The sequence below is a fragment of the Triticum aestivum genome, chromosome 5B (assembly GCF_018294505.1).
Source record: "Triticum aestivum cultivar Chinese Spring chromosome 5B, IWGSC CS RefSeq v2.1, whole genome shotgun sequence".
Lineage (NCBI taxonomy): Eukaryota > Viridiplantae > Streptophyta > Magnoliopsida > Poales > Poaceae > Triticum > Triticum aestivum.
Window position 1 is genome coordinate 545,042,363 of NC_057807.1, and position 19,153 is coordinate 545,061,515.

General features: G+C 44.4%; 1 protein-coding gene across 1 annotated transcript; it reads left to right on the forward strand.

The window, feature by feature from the left end:
- Positions 1–12,853: 12,853 nt before the first annotated feature.
- On the forward strand, positions 12,854–19,153 carry LOC123113086 (probable cyclic nucleotide-gated ion channel 14). The gene is made up of 7 exons (XM_044534214.1): positions 12,854–13,187; positions 13,879–14,389; positions 16,353–16,565; positions 16,968–17,272; positions 17,381–17,492; positions 17,875–18,111; positions 18,319–19,153. The coding sequence occupies exons 1-7, from the start codon at positions 13,129–13,131 to the stop codon at positions 19,000–19,002; spliced, it is 2,121 nt and encodes a 706-aa protein (XP_044390149.1). The 5' UTR covers positions 12,854–13,128; the 3' UTR covers positions 19,003–19,153.

Below are 19,153 nucleotides of genomic sequence, written 5' to 3' on the forward strand. Positions count from 1 at the left end.
AATAAGCTTCTCCCAAAAAGTGTGTACAGCAAGGATGATTGTGGTAAACTAAAAAGCAAAGACTAATATAATACACGACGCTCCAAGCAAAACACATATCATGTGGTGAATAAAAATATAGCTCCAAGTAAAGTTACCAATGAACGAAGACGAAAGAGGGGATGCCTTCCAGGGGCATCCCCAAGCGTAGGCTTTTGGCTATTCTTGAATATCTTGGGGTGCCATGGGCATCCCCAAGCTTAGGCTCTTGCCACCCTTTATTCCATAGTCCGTAAAAGCTTTACCCAAAACTTGAAAACTTCACAACACAAAACTCAACAGGAAATCTTATAAGCTCCGTTAGTGAAAGAAAACAAAACCACCACATAAGGTACTGCAATGAACTCATTATTTATTTATTTTGGTGTTAAACCTACTGTATTCCAACTTCTTTATGGTTCATAAACTAATTTAGTAGCCATAGATGCATTGAAATAAGCAAACAACACACGAAAAACAGAACCTGTCAAAAACAGAACAGTCTGTAGCAATCTGTAACTAACGCAACCTTCTGGAACTCTAAAAATCCTACCAAAATAGTAAGTCCTGGAAATTTTGTCTATTGAACAGAAGCAAAAAGAATAAACGCAAAAGCACGTTCCTGTGATTTAAAAAAATTATATTCGTGCGTGCAAAGTTTCTGTTTTTCAGCAGAATCAAATCAACTATCATCGTAGGTTATCCTATAGGTTCTACTTGGCACAAACACTAACTAAAATATAAAAACACATCTAAACAGAGAGTAGATGCAAGATTTATTCCTAAACAGGAGCAAAAACAAAAAACATAAAGAAAATTGGGTTGCCTCCCAACTAGCGCTATCGTTTAACGCCCCTAGCTGGCATAGAGATTTCAATGATGCTCACATGAAAGACAAGAATTGAAGCACAAAGAGAGCATCATGAAACATGTAACAAAACACATCTAAGTCTAACATACTTCCTATGCATAGGCATCTTGTACACAAAGAAATTATCAAGGCAAGCAAAAACTAGCGTATGCAAGGAAGAACAAAGAGATGATAGCAATCTCAACATGAAGAGAGGTAATTTAGTAACATGAAAATTTCTACAACCACATTTGCCTCTCTCATAATAATTACATGTAGGATCATAAGCAAATTCAACAAAATAACTATAACATAAAATATTTCCAACACGATCCACATGCATGCGAAGTTGAGACTCTTCCAAAATAGTGGGTTTAACATTAACTAAAGTCATGACCTCTCCAAACCCATTTTTATCAAAACTATCATAAGATTGAACATACTCAAAATATGTGGGATCTAAAGTTGACACTCTTTCAAACCCACTTTCAATATTATTGCAAACACTATTATCAATCTCATATTCATCATGGGGCTTAAATAAATTTTCAAGAACATAAGAAGAATCACCCCAATCATGATCATTGCAAAAAGTAGTAAACATAGCAAAACTAGCATCCCCAAGCTTAGGGTTTTGCATATTATTAGCACAATTGACATCAAGATAATTTATAGCAAAATCATTGCAATCAAGCTTTTCATCGAAGGAACTACCAAGTATGGGTGCAATAGCAACGATCTCATGTTTAACATAAGGAACTATAGCAAATTCATCTTCATAAATATTGGCATCATGGCCACAAGAATAGCAAGCATCATGTTCATCAAGGGATATTTCAATCAAATCATCGGAATCATCATTATCTATAGGTTCATGCATATCATTATTTTCTTCCAAAGCAACAGTCATTCTTTCAATAAATTCTTGGACATAGACATTATGAGCAAAGCTTTCATTGCAATATTTAAGTATGATGGAATTTTCAAACTTGTTGAGAGTAAAATCATACTTTTTAATGAAAGAAGCAACTTCATGAGCACCCTTAAAAATGACAAATTCTTCAATTTGTTCAATATCATAGTAACTATAACCACCCTTAGCATAAGAAGATAAGATTTCATTATCATTGAAATCACATAGGTAGGGAAGGTGTTTTTTAGGGTTCTTAGAGCAACAAGTAAAATCACAACTTTCACAAAGATTCCAAGCATAGCATAGCAAACTATTTAAATGATACCATAAGACCTTCCCTTTTTCAGACAAACGATGACGCACAAAATGAGCATGCTCATCTAAAGATTTCCCATCAACTAGGCTAGTTGGGGTTTCAGCACGAGCGCATAAGGATCGAAGATGATCCAAGTAGAACACTTTAAGTGGATCCATATCAACAGATTTTTAGCAAGTAAAGATGCAAGCACATAGAAGGCACATGGAGACACAAGCAAACAGAAAGGCAAGCGAAAAGAGAGGAGGAGATTGGGAAAGAGAGGGCGAATAAAACGGCAAGGGTGAAGTGGGGGAGAGGAAAACGAGAGGCAAATAATGTAAATGCGAGGGAGATGGGTTTGTGATGGGTACTTGGTATGTCTTGACTTGAGCGAAGACCTCCCCGGCAACGGCGCCAGAAATCCTTCTTGCTACGTCTTGAGCTAGCGTTGGTTTTCCCCGAAGAGGAGAGTGTGATGCAGTAAGTGTAGCATAAGTATTTCCCTCAGTTTTGAGAACCAAGGTATCAATCCAGTAGGAGGCTCCTCAAAAGTCCCACGCACCTACGCAAACAAACTGAGAACTCGCAACCAACGCAATAAAAGGGGTTGTCAATCCCTTCACGACCACCTACGAAAGTGAGATCTGATAGAGAGATAATAATATTTTTGGTATTTTGTGATATAGATGCAGAAAGTAAAGATGCAAATAAAGATAGATTGAAAGCAAATATGATAAGAGATAGACCTAGGGGCCATGGGTTTCACTAGAGGCTTCTCTCAAGATAGCATAAGTATTACGGTGGGTGAACAAATTACTGTCAAGCAATTGATAGAAAAGCGCATAGTTATGAGATTATCTAGGCATGATCATGTATATAGGCATCACGTCCATAACAAGTAGACCGACTCCTGCCTGCATCTACTACTATTACTCCACACGTCGACCGAATCCTACCTGCATCTAGAGTATTAAGTTCATAAGAAGAGTATTAAGTTAATAAGAACAGAGTAACGCATTAAGCAAGATGACATGATGTAGAGGGATAAACACATGCAATATGATATAAACCCCATCTTGTTATCCTCGATGGCAACAATACAATACGTGTCTTTCAACCCTTTCTGTCACTGGGTAAGAACACCACAAGATTGAACCCAAACCTAAACACTTCTCCCATGGCAAGAAAGACCAATCTAGTAGGCCAAACCAAACTGATAATTCGAAGAGACTTGCAAAGATAACTCAATCATACATAAAAGAATTCAGAGAAGATTCAAATATTATTCATAGATAAACTTGATCATAAACCCACAATTCATTGGATCTCGACAAACACACCGCAAAAAGAGATTACATCGAATAGATATCCACAAGAGAGGGGGAGAACAATGTATTGAGATCCAAAAGGAGAGAAGAAGCCATCTAGCTAATAACTATGGACCCGTAGGTCTGTGGTAAACTACTCACAATTCATCGGAGAGGCTATGGTGTTGATGTAGAAGCCCTCCGTGGTCGATTCCCCCTCCGGCAGAGTGCCGGCGAAGGCTCCAAGATGGGATCTCGCGGATACGGAAGGTTATGGCGGTGGAAATTGTGTTTCGTGGTGCTCCTGGATGTTTTCGGGGTCCGTGGGTATATATAGGAGGAAGAAGTACGTCTGTGGCCGCCCGAGGGGCCCACGAGATAGGGGGGTGCGCCCTCCTATCTCGTGGGGCCCTCGGAAGCTTCTTGACTTGCACTCCAAGCTCTCCGGATCAGATTTGTTTCAAAAATAACGCTCCCGAAGGTTTCATTCCGTTTGGACTCCGTTTGATATTTCTTTTCTTCGAAATAATGAAATAGGCAAAAAAACAGCAATATGGGCTGGGCCTCCGGTTAATAGGTTAGTCCCAAAAATGATATAAATGTGTAGAATAAAGCCCATAAACATCCAAAAGGGGTAATATAATAACATGGAACAATCAAAAATTATAGATACGTTGGAGACGTATCAACTACTCCTACTCAGCATCACCATCAAGTCTAAGACATTGTAGTCATATACAATCAACACTAACTAATTGTTCTTAATACTTAGGACATACTCCTCTCTCCTAGCTAAAATACCATAAAACAGATAAACCGGTTCTTCACCATAATGGAGAATGGACATAAACCTATCTCCAACTTGTGGCTTGCGCACATTCATTTTGTCTCCAATTATTTGCGTGTGCGCATTCATCACTTTGCTCCATTCTTTGATTTTGAGCCTTCCATCATTTGAAGAAATCGAGTATACAGTATGGTAAGCCTCCGAAGGAGTTGGTCGTAAGCTAACCATATGCATATCACCTTTGGTACATAGCATGTCAGGCACAACCTGCTTCGGGAGCCTCTGTTCAAAAACGAAATAGTAACATATATAGTTAGCAATGTAGTTTACTTAAGAATAATGTATGCAATGAAGTTACCATCATTAACAAAATCTTACCAAGTTTTTGGCAATGAAGTTACCATCAAGCAATTTATGGACTAGTGGCACGTATCTATTATAATTTGGGCTGATAGAGTGACTGGTTTTGGAGGCCTCAAAATCTTATATGAATGAGACAAGATAACCTTTCTCCTCACAATTAAGCTTGGAGTCATAGCTGTAGTATGTGCTGTCTACTACCTTTCGAGTATTTCTTGAAGATAAGAAATAAGCTGATAATTATAAATAAATAAGTTTAGTACGGACGAACACCAAATATTTTTAAATTAACAACATAAATTACTAAAATTAACAAATTAGTTTGACAAACTCACATCTAGATAAAACTGGAGGCATATCCACATCCACCCAGATGTCGAATCATCATCATCATCATAATCTTTGGGACGAATATCAAATCTTATTCGCATTCCCTCCTCAAATCCATATGCCTTACAAAGAGCTTCCCAATTAGAGCAACCGAAATGGGAGCGATCGACCGCATTGTAGAACTTAACCAGAAACTCATAACCATGTTTAGTTCTTAAGTGAGCCCTCCTCATCTCCACATTCTCAAAGTCATCTAAACCAAAACCAAGCTTCTCCAATACATATGGTCTAGCATGACACGGGATGTAGTAGTCGAATTGAAAAAAATCCATAAATTACACGTTGAACAAAAGAAGCACAAGTGATGATATTTATTATGATGAAATGCTTGTTGCGTACCGTACAAACATCGAAGGTCTCTTCCAGCTTCACGATGAAAAACCTATCATTTTGCAGGTGAGGAAACCTGTCGCACACACCACGGTCATCGTAGCAGTACCCGCACTCCGGGATCCCATCGTCATCAGACATCTCCTATGTTCAAAATTCAAAGATTATAACTCGACGGCAAAACCCAAAAAATCCGGCATGACCTTTGCTAAAAAAAGGACATATCGAGCGCCTAAAATTTGCCGGAACGGAAATTAATCAACACTCCGGCAAAACATAGGTCACTTATCGATGGTCATTGCCTTTCAATGGTTCAAAATATGAAAAAAAACATTTGAAAATATCTTATATATAATCCTAACACTAAATAAACTAGTTTTATTAACTACTTACTAAATAAACTAGTTTTATTAACTACTTACTAAATAAACTAGTTCTATTAAGCACTTACTATAAATAAACTAGTTCTACTAATCAGTTACCAAATAAGCTAGTTCTATTCAGTACATAATATAAATAAACTAGTTATATTGATCACTTACTAAATAAACTATTTTCTATTAAACACTTGCTAAATTTTCTTACTTCTATTTTATTCAAAACACCTACACTTGCTAAAAAAGTACGATTTGCAAGAACAGAGACAAGGGAGGGAGGGAGGAGAGAGGAGGGGGAGGGGGCGGCCGGAGGAGGAGGGGAGGGGCCGGCCGGAGGAGGAGGAGGGAGGAGAAAGGAGGGGGAGGGGGCTGCTGGAGGAGGAGGAGGGAGGGGCGGTGGGAGGAGGGCTGCCGGCGGAGGAGGGGGGAGGGGGCGGCCGCAGGTGGAGGGAGGAGGGCGCGATGGGAGGAGGAGGGACGGAAGGATGGAGTACCTCAGTGGCGGACGGACGACAGCGGCGGTGACGAACGACGACGGTTATCGGCGCGGGCGAGAGGGAGAGGGAGAGTGAGTGAGAGAGAGGGGTCGGCCGCGCGTGTGGGGATAAGGTAGGGTTAGTAGTAGCGCGGGTAAGAAAACGCACTACAGCTAACGAGAATAGCAGTAGCGATGCGCGAGTATGCACGCTACTGCTAAGTTGTCTGTCAAATGCAAAAATACATTGGCCATCAATGATCTTTTTGTGTACAATCTAAATTGTCAATATGAGTCCTCTCCGGTAGGAACCGGAGAAGACTCAAATTGCGGCCACAAATTCTACACATAGAGTTCAGTGAAGACCAACTGGTTGTGATAGTTTGAGGAGTAACATATTTAAGGTGGTAAACACCCTATTCGTGGAGCGATGTGGGACTAAACTATTGGGCTGAACTTACCAGTAGCGAGTTTTAAAGAAGTGCGCTGCTGCTAACATCTGTAGCAGTAGCGCGGTTCGTTATAAGGCGCCACTTCTATAACTAGCTGGACAGCGAGGTCATGGCAATTAGAGCAGTAGCGCGGTTTTGTCGGAATGCGCTACTGCTACTTTTCTTTCAGCAGCGCGTTTTCCTTGAACGTGTTGCTGCTAATTAGCAGTAGCATTCATTTTTAAACCATGTTGCTGGTAAGATTCTGTGTATAAGGTTTTCCCTAGTAGTGCTAACGTTCGATGACGATATAATATTATATGATTATGTGATTTGGTGACCGAATGTTGTTCGGAGTCCCGGATGAGATCACGGACATGACAAGGAGTCTCTAAATGATTGAGAGGTAAAGATTGATATATAGAGCGATGCTATTCGGACACCGGAAGTGTTTCGGAGGGTACCGGATACATATCGGGTCACCGAAAAGGATTCCGGACACCCCCGTGAAAAGATATTGGCCTTATGGGCCAAGAGGGTAAATACACCAGCCACAAGAGGCTGGTGCACCCCCAATATGGGCCGCGCAAGGTGGAGAAGGAAAGGGGAAGGAGGAAAGGAAAGAAAGGGAATAGAATTCCCCCTTCCTTCCCCATCCCCCTCCGATATATATGGCGGGGGGGGGGGGGGCTTGGGAGGAGCCCAAGTAGGATTCGGTCACACTTGGGGCGCCTCCTGGCCTCTCCCCTCCCCCTTCCACCTATATATATGTGGGGGGCGCCCCTAGCACACACCAGACAATTGCCTAGCCGTGTGCGGTGCCCCCTCCATCGTTTACTTCCCCGGTTATATTTTCGTAGTGCTTAGGTGAAGCCCTGCAGAGATCACTTCACCATCACCGTCATCACGCCGCCGTGCTGACAGAACTCATCAACTACCTCGACGTCTTGCTGGATTAAGAAGGCGAGGGACGTCACCGAGCTGAACGTGTGTAGAACTCAGATGTGTCGTACGTTCGGTACTCGATCGGTGGGTCGGGAAGAAAGTTTGACTACATCAACCGCGTTGTGAAACGCTTCCGCTTACGGTCTAGAGGGTACGTAGGCACATTCTCCCCCTCGTTGCTATGCATCTCCATGGATAGGTCATTGCGTGTGCGCAGAATTTTTTTTGTTTTTCATGCAACGATTCCCAACAAATTGTAATTGTTTAAAGAGCATCTTTCTGTTCCAAGCAAGGCTCATTACTGAACCATAAGACCAAGCAACACACAGTTGATCATGGAAACACAAGTAAAACCAGCAATGCCAATATTCGTCGATAAGCTTCTGACGAAACACTTTATATATTGAAGATATTTCTCTCTTGTTTATATCTGATCATGCACTGAAAACCACTATTACGATATTTCTTCAATCACGCGCTTTAGAGCACTCTACAACATTTTAAAATGTTTAGAGCATACATGATGCATGGATATATATTGGATTGTCTATTTCTTTGTATATTGGAGCTCTACCAATTAATAGACGATATTCCTTCTTTATCCGATGATTAATTTAGTTCTACTTTCTTTAAAAACAACTGTCAACTCGGCCTTGTACAATGGGAGGTGCTTAGAGAGATACTTAGAAAAATAAACCGGGTTTTTTCTGAAGCACCGGTGTCTATTTCTACAGGAGAGTCTATCATGTACAAATAAGCACCGGTGCTTAAGAAAAGTCTGGTTTATTTCACTAAGCACCTCCCCTAAGCATCTCCCATTGTACAGGGCCTTAATGCTTTTCTTGAGCCAATAAAATTCATTCTTTATGAAAAGAATGTCAACCCAGTGATGAATGCACATTGTACAACGTATGTGTCACTTTAGATTTATTTCATTTCTAGAGTTAAAGTTGCATGATTTTTGTGTGTGTTAACTATAGTCATGATTATGGGCAACTCGTTTAACTACACACGCTACACTTTGGCCATCTTTAATTTGTTTCGCATAAAAGGATTCCGTTCAACAAATGGTAAATTTAAGGAGTATTATCTAGAAACTTAGCAATAAAGACAAATTTTAGAAAAATATAAGCATTGAACTGCGGGTTTTTCTTCTCTTTGAGAAGAAGTAATTAAATGCATACTAAATTGAGAAAATCACTGTGTTATTAATTATGCTATCTAAGTAATAGAAAAGTGTAACTACATTGGACAAAAAATAGAAATAAAAAATAAAAACATGTTTAATACTTCCTCCATTCCAGTTTGTAGTACGCATAAGTTTTTTAGCGTTATTCCACTATGTAGTGCGTATAAGCAACTTTGTGCTCTTCTGGACGAAACTAACCCCGCAACTGCACGGACGCACCCATGGCCTTTATCCCCTTCTTCCCGCACACAACACGTATCACAAGCGGTCGGGAGTCGGGATTGGACCAGCAGCGACAAGCACCACGCCATCGCCTCCCGTTCCCCTGCTCCGGCAACAAGGAGCAACGGCTGAGGGCCATGGCGGCTGGATCTTGGAGCGGACATAGCGGCGGCACGTAAGCTTGGGCAGCTCCACGAGGACATGCTTGAGCGCATCCTGGCTTCTTCAGCCTCAGGTGCATGTGCCGGTAGTGTCGCGAGGCCGCGGGGTCGCCTGCCTTCCTCGCCGCCTGCGCATGCCTCTCCGCCCGACCGGATCCAGGAGATTGTAGTGGCGAGGCGGTCAGGTGTGCCGCCGAAGACCTCCTGTGAGCTCTGGGTCAGCCTCCTTTCCTCTGTCCCGTCCAGATCTAGGAGATTGTGGTGGCGAGGCGGCCGGCCTCATCACATCCGCAGCCACCTTCTCCATGTCCGCTGCCAGCGGCCGGCGTCACCGCGTCCTTGGCCGCCTTCTCCGCGTACTCCACTGGCGGCCAGCGGCCACCGCAGGCGGGCAGCAGCACCGCGTCTGTGATGGTGGCCGGTGTCCCCGCTCTGCTTCTCCGTGTCCATGGTCAGCATCAATGCGTATACTGCCGACGACCAGTGGCACTGCTTGCGGCCAGCTACTTCCCTTCGGCGTCACCACGCCCGTGGCCGGCTTCTTCCCTTCCGCCGGCGCTGGCCGGCGTCACCACGCCCGTGGCTAGCTTCTTCCCTTCCGCCAGCGTCGGCGCGTCCCTGGCTGCATGCCCACGCCGGTGTTTGCTAGCTAGTACTAGTACTAGTTGTGTGTGCGAGGGACAGAGAAAGCAGGGTTATTCTCGTCCAAAGCCAGTCTCCAGCCCATGTGTTGGTATTAGAGCCTGAATCTACGCGCACTATATTTTAGAACGGAGGCAGTATAAAATAACCGGGTAGAATGAAAAATCATTAAGCTTTTAGCTAAATAGTGGCAAATCATATGTGTTAATGAGAACAAAGACAAATTTTCAAAGTGAAATATTATTAAAATTCTTAAAGAGGGCGAGAATTCATTGGAAGAGTGACTTTCGTTACACGCAGAGAAGTGTCGGGTGTCATCCATGTGAAACTCAATGATTGGAAATGGATTTGGATAGGGCATAAACTCGTGGGAAATGGAGCTTCAGAGATTAGGAGGAGCCAATTATCTACTAAGCCCCTTTGGGATCCCTCCCGAGAAATCTACCCTTGAGAGACCCTCTTTTTTGCCATTTTCTCTGATTTTTCATCATTGTGGCCACTCTTGGCCAATTGTAAATATTGCTCCCTCCCTATCATAGTGAAGAAGCCAGCAATTACTGGTTTCCCTTCAAAGAAAAACATGTGAATTGTAATTGTTTAAAAAGCAGCTTTCTGTTCAAGCAAGGCTCTTTGCTGAACCATAAGACCAAGCAACGCACATTTGATCACGAAAACACAAGTAAAACTAGCAATGCCAGTATTCATTGATAAGCTTCTCACGGAACACTTTGTATATTGAAGAGATTTCTATCTTGTTTATATCTGATCATGCACTGGAAAATACTATCACGATATTTCTTCAATCAAGCGCTTTAGAGCTCTCTACAACATTTTAAAATATTTAGAGCATATGTGATACATGGATATATATTGGAGTGTCTATTTCTTAGTAGATGTCTATTACTTTGTATACTGGAGCTCTACCAATACACAATATTCCTTCTTTATGTGATAATTTAGTTCTACTTTCTCTAAAAACAACTGTCAACTCAGTTGTATTCTCTTAATGCTCTTTTTGAGCCAATAAAATCCATCCTTTATAAAAAAATTGTCAACTCAGTGGCCGCACATTGTACAAATTATGTGTCACTTTAGATCATTTCTAGGGTTAAAGTTGGATGAATATTTTTGTGTGTTAACTATAGTCATGATTATGCGCAACTCGTTCAACTACACACACTACACTTCGGTCATCTTTAATTTGTTTCTCATAAAAGGATTTCGTTCAACAAATGGTAGATTTAAGGAGTATTATCTAGAAATTTAATAATAAAGACAAATTTTTAAAAATATAAACAATGAACTGCGGGGTTTTCTCCTCTTTGAGAAAAAGTAATTAAATACATGCTAAATTAAGAAAATCACTATGCTCTTAATTATGCTATCTAAGTAATAGAAAAGGGTAAGTACATTGTGGTTTGACGAAAAATAGAAATAAAAAAATAAAAATGTTTGGTATAAATAACAGAGTAGAATGACAAATCATTAAGCTTTTAGCTAAATAGTGGCAGATCATCTTTGTGCTAATGAGAACAAAGGCAAATTTTTAAAGTGAAACACTATCAAATTCTTAGAGAGAGTGAGAATGCATGGGAAAAGTGAGTTTCGTCACACGCAGAGAAGTGTCGGGTGTAGTCCACGTGAAACTCATCGATTTGAAATGGGTTTGGACAAGCCATAAGCCCGTGCTTATAGGTGAGATGGAGATCCAACTGTGGACGTGTTGAAACCACGCGGATTGCGTGATTCTGATCAAATCCCGGTGGGGTGAACATAATCAAATGAAGACTAAGTAATTGAATTTCCAAACTTAATTTTGCATCTGCAACTCGTCTTTTGAACACTGTCTTCGTCTTTCATCACCATTCTTTGACTTAGAGTGAAGTTTATGGAAGTCTCTCACCATACAAAAATGTATATAATGACGAGATGTGATGCGTGATGGTGAGTGAGACCGAGCCGAGCCAACTTGGTCTTTTGGTTCAGTAGTGAGCCCTTCTAGGGACAAAAAACTGCTCTTTGAACACATGTCATACTTTGCAAATCCTTACGAAAAATTACAATTCATATGTGTTTATTGGTAGAGTTGTCTGAATAGTAATGGAGACGATGACATCGCGTAGACTTGATATTTGTCCTCTCTCTCTTTCTTTATCTCGAACAGAGAAAGTATATTTTCTGTCCATCTCCATCTTGGTCCGGAAATCGCGAAACCGTGTGAATAAGAGGGGCTTATTGGTTTTCGTTTCTATACTCACAATTTGTTGTCCTAGTTAACTTGAATTTGGTTTCCCATTTTCTTTATAAATGTTTCTTTATGTTTCTATTTCTAGTATAACCATAATTATATACTACTATATACTACTTTACAAGTTGAAATTGAATAAGCACTGGTAGCACACCCTCCTCCTCTCCCCTCCCCGCACCCTTCCTAAATACTCCATCCGTTTCAAAATATAACCCTTTTCTAGAGTTTTCAACATAGACTACATACGGATGTCTATAGACGTATTTTAAAGCGTGGTTCACTAATTTTGCTCCGATTTCAGTGGGAGGAGACGTTCCCATCGACAACGAGGCGCCTATGGTGGCTTCGTAAATCTCAAGATGATATGCCGGCTCAGTCTCTCGGAGGTGCTCATAGGGGTAGGGTGTGCGTATGTGCGTTCATAGGGGTGGGTGTATGCGCGTGTATAGGAGCGCTTGTGTCTGTACTGATGCTTAAAAAATGTAGTCCGTCTTAGAATCTCTAAAACGTCTTATATTCAGGAACAGAGCGAGTAGTTGGATTCCCAAACTTATTTTTGCGTGTGCAATTCGTCTTCCAATGCCTGTCTTCGCCTCTCATGAACTCTTTATCGCTCGCTGCCTGTCGTGGCTGAAGTTCATCGGAGCACCTGAATGTATAGGGAGGGCTAACACGGCGAGCCGGCGGTGCGTGCTGACGAGCTCAGATCAAGATGCACCGACGGATGTTAGGTTAGCTTGCTCCGAGCAGCTGATTGGTAAAGTGCAGGTAAATAGACATGCATTCCCGTGTGCCGGAAGAAGGGAGGGGTTTACCGATCGTTTACCCCTTGAGCGCACGCTCATTTTCGGCGCAAAACGTGGCCCCACCCGCCAGCATAATTGGCTGCCCCGTGTGTCCCGAGCTTTGTGCAGACACTCCCAGGAACGAACAGGCAGGGCAGCCGTCGTCTGGTCCGCGCGGTCCAAGCCCCCCTCTCCCGGAAAGAAAAATAAAAGGAAGCAACTGCAAAGGGAGCGGCCTTTCTCCGCCGAATCGCCGGACCCGCGCGCGCGAGCTCGTCCTGGCATGCTGCCGATCCGCGGCCGGCAGCAGCACCAGCAGCAGCTTCGCCGCTCCCCCCTCCCCTGACCGGCCTTGGCTCGGCCAGGCGCGAGATTCGGGGGAGGAGCGGCGGCGGCCGCCATGTTTGGGTCCAGGGCCCAGGATGGGGTGGAGATGCAGCAGCGGCGGACGACCAACAGGTGCGTGCGTGCCCGCGATCTCTCGGCGCTCGTGGGTGGCTGGATTCAGCGGCACGGGGGCTGCTCGTGATGGGGAGGGACGGCCCTGCTGGGACAAGCGAGGATGCCGCGAGCCGCGTGCTTGGATTAGGTAGTTGACTTCGGGGGAGCGGAGGATTTTCGGCCATGGTTTGGGTCGGAGTAAGTTGGAGCTGGCGGGATTTAGCTTCGGCGTCTGCTTCGGAGTGTTGCCGCCTCGGGGGATCCAACCAGCCGAATTCGAGTTTTGGTTTGCTTCGGGTTGAGAAGGCGCACAGCGTGTTGGGGAGTGGTCATAGTTTTGGAATTGGGAATAGAAACATGAGAGCTCATTTTGATTCCTTGTGTTCAAGCATATGCATGTTTGTTTACTACTCATTTCTATGCATCCAGAAATTAAGGACCAAAAATGAAATAGGCTATATTCTTGGCTCAGCTTAGCTCATTTATCTACCGGTTTCCGTGCATGTGCGTGGAGGAATTAAGCACTATAACGAAATAGGATGTCATTTTGACGCAGCCTAGTTACCAGGAGAGTGCAGATGAGAACGACTTCCTTTGTTACCAGGATCTCTCAGTATCCACTCGGATTTTCGCCTAGCATCATGTCATACATCATTTCGACACGTTTCACAGTTTTATCACTTCCCTAAGTAAGCTGTTCTGTCTGCAGGATCTTTCCCGACGAGAGGCAAGACCAATCCAAGATGCCGTTTCAAGCCGGACGGGTCGACAGGTTCGCTGCCAACAGGATAGATCCAAAGACCCTTGAGAAGCTCAAATTGATGAACGAGGGCAACGTACCGTGGCACAGTCGCATCCTGGACCCCAGAAGCAGCGTGCTGCTGACATGGAACAGGGTGTACCTGGTTGCCTGTCTCTTCGCCCTCTTCATCGACCCTTTCTTCTACTACCTGCCGTTTGTCAGAGTGATGGACAAAAGCACCGGTGTTTCGTGTGTTGCCGAGGACCAACGATTGAGAAATACTATGACCATTCTGCGGACACTCGCTGACTTGTTTTATGTGCTCAACATTGCGATCAAGTTCCATACCGCATATGTAGACCCAAAGTCCAGAGTCCTTGGGAAGGGAGAGCTTGTTGTGGATCTAAAGAAGATTCAAAGAAGATATGCAAGATCAGATCTCTGTATAGACATACTTGCAGCCATACCACTTCCACAGGTATATAACTCGAATCTTGTTGCGGCACTTGTCGCATTTTTCATTTTTTTTTTGAAAAGGAGGATGTACCCCCGGCCTCTGCATCTCGACGATGCATGCAGCAATTTTATTAATTAATCACAAAGACCTTACAAAGTAATACATCAGTACGCCTGAAGCCACCATCCAGACAACACATGTTGCTACTCCTATTCCTTTGATGAAGGGGTGCCGAATGTCCGAGCCTAATACCAAACAGACATCACACCAAAGCCTAACATCTAACGTCAGATGCCCCAGCCTAGCCACATACCGGGACTGGGTCACACACCAGTCCGGCACACTCACAGCGGGCACCACATGTGCACCCTCCAAGGCCCGACACCACCGTCTTCCATCAATCCATCTTCAGAGCAGAAATTGACGCATTGACTGTGTCAGGCCTCTCTGCCATCGACGCCAGACAATGTCGTACTCCTGCGCGAGACCATCCCCGCACATCGGACGCCGAATCTGCACTGCGCCACGCCGTCGAGATCCGTCGCCATCAATGTGTAGGATGAAGCACCGCTCCACCAAAGTTGCGGTCCACTGGTCCCTCGAGCCCGTGCACACTTCCAAGAACGACGCTCCAGGAGGGAAACGACACAAGAGCGCCGCCGTCTTCTGATCTACTGATCTAGGGTTTCCCCCGAAGGTAGCAGATGTTGGCCTAGAACTTCTCGACGGCGATGCCTCCAAGAAGGGAACGACACCGAAGAGCACCGCCATCGCCGGTCTTGGCATATAGCCGAGAGCAGATTTTCACCCAGATCTGTTCGAAGAACTCCATCCAGCTTTTTGTGCACGGGGTCGCCACCTTCTATGACGGGGACCGAACCAAAAGGACCCCAGCCGTCGCCGCTTGACCGGCCACGGCACCACCACGGTGCCAGAGCAGCCGGTTACGTCAGGCCCACCGTGCCAGCCTGCCGCCGCGCACCAGATCCGTCAACCCGCCTAAGCCCATCTGGGCACGGCGAGATCCGAGGTTTAGGCGACTGCCATAGGGGCGCCTCCGCCGCGGGAGGCCATGCCACCGCTGTCGCCGCCGCCACATCCACCGCCGGGATCCCGCCGCACCGCGCCGCCGAATCACCGGAGTGTCCATGTCGCTGGCGCCAGATGGAGACACCACCGCGTGCGAGGGAGAAGTCCCCGCCGCCGCCGTCACAGCCCACAGCCCGGGCTTCGCCGGCGTGAACTCGGGCGGCGGCGGGAGGGAGAGATCGAGGCGAGGAGGCCTAGGGCGTGGCGGCGTGATCTCCCCCTTGTTGCCAAGGGCTGGCGATGCGAGGGTCGGGCGTTCCTGTTTTGGCGGCGTGCAGCTGCTCGTTGCATTTTTCATGGCAACTACCTTTAAGTATATTCCACTTTTCCAGCTTCAGTGTCATATCCATATTCTTTTGTACTTAAGTTGATTCATTATCATCTGTGGCAATGATTGGTATGGTTCGTTGGGTAAGCAGCAAGCCTTTGGTTGAGCCTATTGGATTCTTTCCCTTTGATTGGCTTTCCAAAGGAAGACATCTGGGCAGTGCCTCTTGTTTTACAATACCAAATGAATTTAAACAGCAAACTAAGACTTTTAAAGGGTGGACCCAGCTAGGTTTCCTCTGCAAAGAGCCAAAAAATACCCAAAAGATTTATTTACCGTTAACTGCCACTTATACTCCACAGTTCTCTTTCCTTTTGGTACTTCATCTGTTTATCGTCACTTATGTACTCCCTCCGTCCCATAATATAAGAGCGTTTTTTACACTAGGGAGTAAATGTTAGGAATTTATGAAATCTAGAATTGCCAACTTATTTCATAGAAAGTTTATGCAAAATAAATTTATCTGTATAACTGAATTGTTTGACGACTAATTATCCCAAATATTAAATATCTGTTACTTGATTGTTAAATCTACAGTGATAATGTGAATCTTCTGTTTTGTTGCAGGTTACTGTTTGGTTAATCATGCCTGGGATTAAACGCTCAGATTATAATATCCAAAATACTACATATGCTGTTATTATTTTGGTTCAGTATGTCTTAAGAATGTATCTCATTGTACCTTTAAGCAATCAAATCATCAAAGCTGCCGGAGTAGTTGCAAAGTCAGCCTGGGGAGGAGCAGCATACAATCTTCTGCTCTACATGCTTGCAAGCCATGTATGGTCACCTCAACCATCACCTCAGCCTCATAATCAGTTACTAGTCACTCAGAATAAAGTTCTAGGGAATTTGCAGCTCATTTAGTTCGTAATTCTATTCACAACTGAAAGATAAGTAAAAATCGCCTCTGCTAAATATCGAACCTAAAATATGAGTTCATTAGGTTTTTCATATCTCATCTCGTAACTGGAATAGGCCAAAAGGGAAAATAATTCATGCGTATTTGTTTTCCTGGAATGCGTTATTACTTTCTAAATCTGAAGATATAAACAAACTGTTTGTGGTAGACATGCATGTGAGCTAGAAGCAGAAGACTCTCACTATCGTCTTGCATTTCTTTGCTCACGTTTGTGCAATAAATACTTAAGTGTCACTTACGTCCTGTGTGCATCACTGCAGATTACTGGGGCAATATACTATCTTCTCTCCATTGAACGGCAGATTACATGTTGGAATCAGCAGTGCCTTGCTGAGTCTAGCAATATGTCTTGTAACATTGGGTTTATAAGTTGTGAGAATACTGGTTTGAACAGTTATCGTGAGTGGCAAAGTAAAACGCAGATATTTAACAACTGTGATGCCACTGCTGATCCTCCAAAATTTAATTACGGAATGTTCTCGAGTGCATTGACTAAGCGTGCTGTCTCAACTTCATTCCAAGAGAAGTACTTCTATTGTCTGTGGTGGGGTTTGTTGCAACTTAGGTAGGGTTCCATCATTATCTTCTGTTACTTTGGAGTTCTTATGCATAAGTTTCTGTGCCTTGAATATGGCTAGTCAGGTTTATTTGGTGTTTGTTGTCACTTTTTCAGTTCAAGCGGAAATCCTCTTCAAACAAGTGCATTCATTGTAGAGAACATATTTGCTATAGCAATTGGTGCTATCAGTCTCATACTCTTTGCTCAGCTGATTGGCAAAATGCAGGTAATATAACAGAATTCTCTGCTCTAAACTAGAAATCGGTGTACCTACATTGATGGTTCTTATTTATTATCCTTTTATTACTTAGGTACCTTGAGAATCAGCTAAGCATCATACTTATTGCACTATCTGACAACTTGCTAGTATATTTTTATAAGAACATTAGCTCAGCAAGTTTGTTACTCTATAAGTTTTGCGGTGTGGAGTAAGTATTAATACCATCAGTGCTATTTTCTATAGTGCTATTGTTCAATTAACAGATTCATCAGGCATGTGATGTATGACCATGCATTTAATAGTTTGAAATGATTAAAATGACATAAAGCTACTTCTGTAAGCCATTTCCACTTTGACAACTACTTACTTTACCTTTTTCATCTTTTAGACATACTTGCAATCTGTTAGCAAAAGGCTCGAAGAGTGGAGGCTGAGGCAACGGGACATGGAGGAGTGGATGAGACATCACCGGCTCCCACCCGACCTTCAAGAACGTGTCCAGCGGTTTGTTCAAGTTAAATGGCTTGCAACGCGTGGAGTGGAAGAAGAATCCATCTTGCAAGCTTTGCCGGCTGACATACGTCGGGATGTACAGCGCCATCTTTGTTTGGATCTTGTTCGACGCGTAAGTTGGAGTTATACCCCTATCCGATCGCTTACCTAGTAAACCGTTTTAGTTTCTCAAAGGTTTCGATAGCATATTTTGTACTGAGGGGGCTCTGTCTTCTGGTAGCTGATCCCGTGTGGCACTGTGTCACCACTGCCTGCACCACCAGTTCAAATAATGTCTCTGTTCCTTGGCAGGTTTCTGATCTCTCTTTGCGAAATGCAGGTCCCTTTCTTCGCCGAGATGGACGATCAGCTCCTGGACGCCATCTGCGAGCGTCTGGTGTCGTTCCTGTGCCCGGAGGGTACGTACATCTCCCGCGAGGGCGACCCTGTGAGCGAGATGCTCTTCATCATCCGCGGCAAGCTGGAGAGCTCCACGACCAACGGAGGCCGGAGCAACTTCTTCAACTCCATCCTCCTGCGCCCCGGTGAATTCGCCGGCGAGGAGCTGCTCACCTGGGCCCTGCTGCCCAAGACCAACATCCACTTCCCGCTCTCCACGAGGACCGTCCGGAGCCTGACGGAGGTGGAGGCCTTCGCGCTGCGCGCCGAGGACCTCAAGTTCGTGGCGAACCAGTTCCGGCGGCTCCACAGCAAGAAGCTCCAGCACACGTTCCGGTTCTACTCCCACCACTGGAGGACGTGGGGCGCCTGCTTCATCCAGGCGGCGTGGCGGCAGCACCAGCGGAGGAAGCTGTCGGAGAGCCTCAGCCGGTGGGAGTCCTACTCGTGGTGGTCCGAGGAGCACCCGGCCGCCGACAAGCCCAAGCAGGAGGGCACCTCCAGGACCGCCGCCGAGATGCACAAGTTCGCCTCCGCGTCCAGGAGGTTCCGTGCCGACGACACCATGATCCGCAGGCTGCAGAAGCCCGACGAGCCCGACTTCTCCGCCGACCATTTCGACTGAAGCCATCATCTCGCTCTCCGATGCGTGACACATATTGTTGTTCCCAATACCTGTTTTTGTTGTAAATCTAGTACAGTACATAAGAAGAAATGTTGGAGTTTTCAGTGCCATAGATCATCCATACACTACCCTACTAATGTATAACACACAT

What these genes read in the sequence shown, in the direction of transcription:
- LOC123113086 (XM_044534214.1), top strand. Translation starts at nt 13,129, where the DNA reads ATGTTTGGGTCCAGGGCCCAGGATGGGGTGGAGATGCAGCAGCGGCGG. An exon ending in CAGCCATACCACTTCCACAG is followed by an intron (nt 14,390 to 16,352) that starts GTATATAACTCG and finishes GTTTTGTTGCAG; the next exon opens with GTTACTGTTTGGTTAATCAT. An exon ending in TCTACATGCTTGCAAGCCAT is followed by an intron (nt 16,566 to 16,967) that starts GTATGGTCACCT and finishes GCATCACTGCAG; the next exon opens with ATTACTGGGGCAATATACTA.